Source organism: Littorina saxatilis, linkage group LG5 (genome assembly GCF_037325665.1).
Source record: "Littorina saxatilis isolate snail1 linkage group LG5, US_GU_Lsax_2.0, whole genome shotgun sequence".
In the NCBI taxonomy this organism is placed as follows: Eukaryota; Metazoa; Mollusca; class Gastropoda; order Littorinimorpha; family Littorinidae; genus Littorina; species Littorina saxatilis.
Window position 1 is genome coordinate 61,183,981 of NC_090249.1, and position 7,971 is coordinate 61,191,951.

Below are 7,971 nucleotides of genomic sequence, written 5' to 3' on the forward strand. Positions count from 1 at the left end.
GACAGGGTAGGCAAGCACTTTTTTTTTTTATTTTGGAAACAGCTTGCTGCTTGTTTGATTTTTGCAAGCAGAATAACCTAATTAAGGGAAACCATTTTAAATTTTGAGTGAAAAGCAATTTTTGGGGGTTTTATTCACCAAAATGTGAGAAAAACGTTATAAAATGTGCTTATTTTAAAATGTTGCAGTTTGTGAACCAGTGCATGTTTTGATCCAATTTTTCTTCTTTGCAGCAATATGTGTGTGTTTAATAATTCTGTGTATCGAAAAGCATTTCTAAGCAATATATTATTTTAATTTAGCATTTTCAGTTACCGGTTCAGTTCTGATAAGAAAAATACATGAAATCCTAACTGTCAGACTCATAAAAACCCAACCAATGCACTGAACTCTTATTCCATACACAGAACTGATGCTGTACAACTCATAAACAACATATACAAAAACTGAACAAATCCATCAAGCCTTTCAAAAGTTGCAACATTTTAATTGTAGCGTTTTGTCTGAAAATTACATTCAGAGAAAACAGCATTTTAAAGATTTGAACCAGTACATAAAAAAACCAGTAGCACAGTGCACCCTGAATTCATATGTTTTTATCAGAATGACCACTTTACTATGTAGGGAAAAGGATTTGACAATCAAATTATCAGGATTTTTTTTATATACATCATATGAAAACAGCCATCTTTGTTTGTACCGATATGAAAACATGAATCAGAACCAAACTGTCAGACTCATAAAAACCCAACCAATGCACTTAACTCTTATTCCATACACAAAACTGACGCTTTACAAATCATAAACAACATATACAAAAATGAAACAAATCCATCAAGCCATTCAAAAGTTGCAACATTTTAATTACAGATGTTTGTCTGAAAATTACATTCAGAGAAAACAGCATTTGAAAGATTCCAACCAGTACCTCAAACTAGTAGCACAGTGCAGCCTGAATTGATATGTTTTTATAAGAATAACCACTTTACTATGATGGGGAAATGATTTGACGATCAAATTATCCAGACTTTTTAAAAAAAATCATTTGAAAACTCATCTATGTTAGTGCAGATATGAATCAAAACGAAACTGTCGGACTCATAAAAACACAAGGAATCCACTGTATTCTTATTCCATGCACAGAAATGGTGCTTCACAAATCATAAACAACATATACAAAATTGGAACAAATCCATCTTGCCATTCAAAAGTTACAACATTTTAATTACCACATTTTGTCTCAAATTACATGTAGAGAAAACAGCATGTAAAAGAGTCTCACTAGTACCCCGGTAAACTAGTACCACAGTAGAGCTTGAATTAATGGGGTGGTTTTTTTTTTAACCAGAATAACACTTTAACTATGAGGGGGAAATGATTTGATAATCAAATTAATCATATGAAAACATTAAAAAAGTCAATTATCTGTGTTTGTGCTGATATGAAAATATTGATCAGAACCAAACTGTCAGACTCATAAAAACCCAACGGATGCACTGATTTCTTATTCCATTGCATAGAAATGATGCTTCACAAATCATCAACAACATTACATAATTATATATACACAAATGGAACAAAGCTATCAAGCCATTCAAAAGTTGCAACATTTTAATTACAGTATTTCTGTGCTCAATCCTAACACTGCAGCAAATTTCTGTAAAGCTGAATGTCCCTTTCCATGTACCAACATGGTCATACGCGGATTATTTAAAATGCAACTTTACCACCCGAAGCGTTGCAAACACCGGGAGAAGAGTAAACAACTGCAGACTTGAATGGACACTCATATGCACTCCAGATGCAGGGCCTGTGCAAATCCTTGGGCATGCATCACCTTCTTTCATAATCAGACTGCTATCAGACAAGCATTCAGTACAGGATATAGACCTTTCAGCAATAGATTGAGCTGATCAATGTTGACAAAAGCCCAACACATGTCAGCGGAGTGACGTTGCACAGTACCAGTATCCATATCTGCTTGTGATGGGTCAGAAGATGGCAAAGTATCTGTATCTTCTTATGGTTGGTCAGAAGATGGCAAAGCTGATGTTTCTGCTGTGGAAGAGGGTAGTTCCGGTTTAGCAAACTTTTCCATCAGGTCAATCTTTCTCCTCGCTGCCACCACAGGAGGACTGGCTCTCCCCTTGCTCCAACCTAATAAATACACAAACACTGATTTAATATTTGATACAACTGTCCATGGTTTTTGTTTGTAATAAGCTGCAAAATTTAAGACTCAATATAAACGTCAACAAGTGCTTGTACTTTATTTTGCAAATGACCATGTTACATGGGGTGTACCTCAACTTTTTGGCTAGGCCGGTAAATCAGAAATCCCAATCAGCCCCCAACCACTGAACCAGGCGGGTTTTCTTACAACCACCTCAGCGGCTCGTACCCACATATGTCGGTTGACGAACACACACACACACACAAAAGACATTCATTAATTGGCCCCTATCACAAAATTTACATGTCAAGTTTACTATGGGATTTGAGTAACCACACAATCACATACACACAGGAACTAATACTGAAACTAGCTGAATTATTTTCTTTCTTTCTTTCTTTCTTTTCTTATTTTTCTTTTAAAATTAATTTATTTCATCACACTTGCTATGTATTTGCTTGTTTCTTGTCTGTTGTCTGTTTTGTGTGTGTGTGTGTGTGTGTGTGTGTGTTCTGTGTGTGTGTATACATTTTCAGATTTCCTAAACCTAGCACTGTTTGCAGGTGATCTTTATGCTTTTGATTCATGAGTTGCATCCCCAGTCCTTTAGTTTAACTCTTTTTTTTTCTTTGGTGAAGTAAATTGGATCTATTTTTTTATTCCTTAGTTAATGGAAAAGATTTGACAACAATATTGCTGTCAATGATAGGTTGGTCAGCCATGCTGGTGTAAACCAATCCTTTAGAATTAGAGAACGCTCTCTAGTAGGGTACTTATTTTCCTACGGTCAATGACCAGAAACAGAAACTGTGTCAGTCGTACATCGCTCAGATGCTGCTTCTCAGTTTGACCCCAGACAAAGAATAATGATGACATGTTACACCATAGTAAGCTCTCAAGGACTGGCCAGCGAAGAACAATAAAATAGGGGTTGTGAAGACGATATCACAGAGATGATTGAGGGAGGGAGGGAGGGGGGGGGGGGTTGCGGCGGCGGCATGGTCAGTAAATTGGATCAAGAAACACGCAAAATACTTCAGACACAAACTGTTTATCATTTACCTGCAAACCCTAACACATTCTTACGACAACAACAACATAACAATGTGCAATAAATCACGTTGTCAAACAAACAAGATCGAAAAGAGAAAGAAGCAAAACCCACCTCGTCGAGTCAAGAATCTTAGAATGTCGTCTGCTTCAATACGATAATGTTGGTTCATTTCGGAGTGTTGTTACTTCCTTCTACTGTTCGCTGCTGCTGGTTCATCTTTCTCTGATATTTCTTGCCACTATGCCGAACATTTCCAATGTTAGGGTTGTTCTCCGCAGCTCAAAACTTTGAAAAATGCTGCTGAATCGGTGAAAACGTCATGGATTTGTTGACACCGGGGGACTGATAAGTTGTCTACTGCGCTTGCGCCAAATGCCTTTGACCTACATATATTTGCATATATTAATTCCGGGGTTTCGGTTGGAACGGATTCTCTCTCTTTGTGCCTATGTCAACGGAAATTCCCCAACGGTGATGACGTCATCTTGAAGAACGGAAATTTCCACACAGTTTGAACAGCGAAGGGTCATGTCATGTGCGCACATTTACCAGCACGGAGTATCCAAAGTTGACCATTTTTTCGATTTTTTTGATAAAACACAGACAAAAACAACAAAACATCGGTTTGAAAATGGTTTTATTTACATGAATACATGTCTAAAATGACAAAAGCAGATTATTGAATGCATTCCAGGATGTTCAAAGGTGTGAAAAATGCAACAACCCCAAAAAGGTGTATGAGACCAAAAATAACTCATTTTGCCTACCCGGTCTGCCCTTAAAGACACAATTTGACAAGTATGGAACAAGAGTCTGCAGGTGAGAAGAATTAGCACAAGATGACAATGTAAATGTACTAACCAGATACTGTACAAACCAGATACAAACACCAACTTCAAAAATTATAAACCTTTTTCATTTTCGTTCATATTTTTTGTGTTGGTGTATGTATCTTCTGTGAACATTTTCCTTGTTGTCTTGTGAATATTTTACAGTTTATAGTGGAGTTCATACATTGATTTTCTCATATGTTGCAGGGAATATGTAGACAGGCATAAGGGTGAGTTCTTCTCAAGAGTGCAGGCTGAAAACGCGTCCAGACCAGAGTGAGTGCTGTTTTAGAGAGAGAGAGAGAGAGAGAGAGAGAGAGAGAGAGAGATGTTTGTGTGTATTCAACAGTCAACTAGATGTGTAAAATAGTAACATGCCCATATGTGGGTTTTTTTTCTTGTGTGTATGAAGTTTTGAACAAGACTGTATGTGGTTGTGAGTTAGAGAAATAGAGAGATCAAATCAAATCAAATCAAATTTTATTTTAGAGAGAGAGAGAGAAATAGAGAGAGAGCAATGTTTGATTACTTTTAACCAAACATGTACCAGTGGATCTTTCCCCTGCAGTTCCAGTGAACACCAACTACTTTTTTAAACTGAGAACATGTAGATACGAGTAGATTACATTTAATTACATTGCAAGGACCATTCATGAAATGAAAATCTGTCTTGCTTTTATGGATTTCAGCATTCAGGTACTGTTAATAGTTTATGCATTTTGCAATCAATACACAAAATGCATGTGTTGTGTAAAAATCCAAAAACAAAACAGACTGCCAACGTTCCAACATTTAGAATAAAAAACCCAGAAAGGTAAGTCGTTGGAACGTTTAATTATTGTCAAAACAAAACGTTACGTTCACAAATATATATATTGAACCAGTGGTCTTTTAACCTCGCGCCCCCTAATTGGCGTAGAGGCGCGTCCCTCGGGTGGTGGATGGGGGAGCCTTCTCTACTAACTTCTGAGAGAAGGTCGCATCACTCTCGATGCCGTGAACCTAATTAGGATCTTTTTCTTGTTTCTTCTCTATTTCTGCCTCCCCAAAGTCCTTTTACTTTCCTTTTCTCACCCATAAAATTCTTCACTTTTTACCCTTGTTAAGTGGTTCTTGTATAGAATATAGTCAATGTTTGTAAAGATTTTAGTCAAGCAGTATGTAAGAAATGTTTAGTCCTTTGTACTGGAAACTTGCATTCTCCCAGTAAGGTCATATATTGTACTACGTTGCAAGCCCCTGGAGCAATTTTTTGATTAGTGCTTTTGTGAACAAGAAACACTTAACAAGTGGCTCTATCCCATCTCCCCCCTTTCCCCTATCCCATCTCCCCCCTTTCCCTCGTCGCGATATAACCTTCGTGGTTGAAAACGACGTTAAACACCAAATAAAGAAAGAAAGAAAGTGGTCTTTTAAGGGCACAAACAAACACTAATGACACACCACTTGTCTTGACTAAATATTCAGCGGCTTGCAGTGAAGACGCAAGGGAATGATTACAATGATTATGTGTTGTGTGTTTTTCAGTAATCTGCCCCCAAGCCAAGGAGGAAAATACGTTGGTTTCGGGTCTACTGTCGAACCAGAGAAGAAAGATGACTTCTTTGAGAACACCATGTCTTCCCTTACAACGGTATGTATTTTATTAGTCTTGTAACTTTCAACGTTATGTATTTTGTTAATCTTGTAACTTTCAACAGTATCAGAAGCCTATCATAATAGAAGCAGCTAAGTACTATTACCAGCAGTCGACACGCGATGATACGTTTGCCCTTTCACCTTTCCTTGGGAATATCCATTACTAAAAATAGAATTCGGGATTGTGGGAAAGCTGTTCAATGGCACTCATGCACTATATTCGATTTTCAAAACATGACTCAAAATCTTTGGGATAAATCAAGATGAAAGTTTACAAGATTTTTTACTTTTGTGCATCTCCAATTTTAAGATTTTGTTTAAGCTTATAGGAGCTTCTATAAACCCTTTTTGAAATGTGTTTACCACTTGTTTTTGTAGACACCCTAGCAAGAGTGATACAACCAAACATCTTCAAGTATAGAGGTTTTTGATTTTGTGCATTCTCTCTCCCCCCCCCCCCCCCCCCCCCCCCCCCTTTCAACGATATGTTTATCATTAGTCTTGTAACTTTCAACGGTATGTTTATCATAAGTCTTGTAACTTTCAACGGTATGTTTATCATTAGTCTTGTAACTTTCAACGGTATGTTTATCATAAGTCTTGTAACTTTCAACGGTATGTATATCGTTAGTCTTGTAACTTTTGACAGTATGTTTATCATTCGTCTTGTACAGTGGAACAGTATGTATATCATTAGTCTTGTACAGTGGAACAGTATGTTTATCATTCGTCTTGTACAGTGGAACAGTATGTATATCATTAGTCTTGTACAGTGGAACAGTATGTATATCATTTGTCTTGTACAGTGGAACAGTATGTATATCATTCGTCTTGTACAGTGGAACAGTATGTATATCATTAGTCTTGTACAGTGGAACAGTATGTATATCATTTGTCTTGTACAGTGGAACAGTATGTATATCATTCGTCTTGTACAGTGGAACAGTATGTATATCATTTGTCTTGTACAGTGGAACAGTATGTGTATCATTCGTCTTGTACAGTGGAACAGTATGTGTATCATTCGTCTTGTACAGTGGAACAGTATGTATATCATTTGTCTTGTACAGTGGAACAGTATGTATATCATTCGTCTTGTACAGTGGAACAGTATGTATATCATTTGTCTTGTACAGTGGAACAGTATGTGTATCATTCGTCTTGTACAGTGGAACAGTATGTGTATCATTCGTCTTGTACAGTGGAACAGTATGTATATCATTCGTCTTGTACAGTGGAACAGTATGTATATCATTTGTCTTGTACAATAGAACAGTATGTATATCATTAGTCTTGTACAGTGGAACAGTATGTATATCATTAGTCTTGTACAGTGGAACAGTATGTATATCATTAGTCTTGTACAGTGGAACAGTATGTATATCATTCGTCTTGTACAGTGGAACAGTATGTTTATCATTCGTCTTGTACAGTGGAACAGTATGTATATCATTAGTCTTGTACAGTGGAACAGTATGTATATCATTCGTCTTGTACAGTGGAACAGTATGTATATCATTCGTCTTGTACAGTGGAACAGTATGTATATCATTAGTCTTGTACAGTGGAACAGTATGTATATCATTCGTCTTGTACAGTGGAACAGTATGTTTATCATTCGTCTTGTACAGTGGAACAGTATGTATATCATTCGTCTTGTACAGTGGAACAGTATGTATATCATTCGTCTTGTACAGTGGAACAGTATGTATATCATTCGTCTTGTACAGTGGAACAGTATGTTTATCATTCGTCTTGTACAATGGAACAGTATGTATATCATTCGTCTTGTACAGTGGAACAGCATTCGTCTTGTACAGTGGAACAGTATGTTTATCATTCGTCTTGTACAGTGGAACAGTATATGTATATCATTAGTCTTGTACAGTGGAACAGTATGTATATCATTAGTCTTGTACAGTGGAACAGTATGTATATCATTCGTCTTGTACAGTGGAACAGTATGTATATCATTAGTCTTGTACAGTGGAACAGTATGTATATCATTAGTCTTGTACAGTGGAACAGTATGTATATATCATTCGTCTTGTACAGTGGAACCTCCAATCTAAGACGTCTTCCCTGTTAGTGTTATGACCTTGCTTTTTCAAATGTCCTGTTCATAACCTCTGTAAATTTACCTCGTTTTGAGATTCCTCCTTTTTAGAACCTGCTTTTCACAAATGGGGGGAGGGGGGGGGGGGTGTCTAAAAAGGGCGTTCCCCTGCATCCTCATTGGTTTCTTGTCAGACATATGTCAAGATGAAAGAACAGTG

At 37.0% G+C, this 7,971-nt stretch overlaps 1 protein-coding gene across 2 annotated transcripts in view; it reads left to right on the top strand.

Moving 5' to 3' along the window:
- Positions 1 to 7,971, top strand: part of LOC138967633 (ADP-ribosylation factor GTPase-activating protein 1-like) — a 61,334-nt gene that overhangs the window by 3,907 nt on the left and 49,456 nt on the right. For both annotated transcript variants that reach the window (XM_070340235.1, XM_070340236.1), the window contains exons 5-6: positions 4,265 to 4,333; positions 5,585 to 5,690. In XM_070340235.1, the coding sequence (XP_070196336.1) occupies positions 4,265 to 4,333; positions 5,585 to 5,690 (175 nt within the window). The remainder of the gene's footprint in view (positions 1 to 4,264; positions 4,334 to 5,584; positions 5,691 to 7,971) is intronic.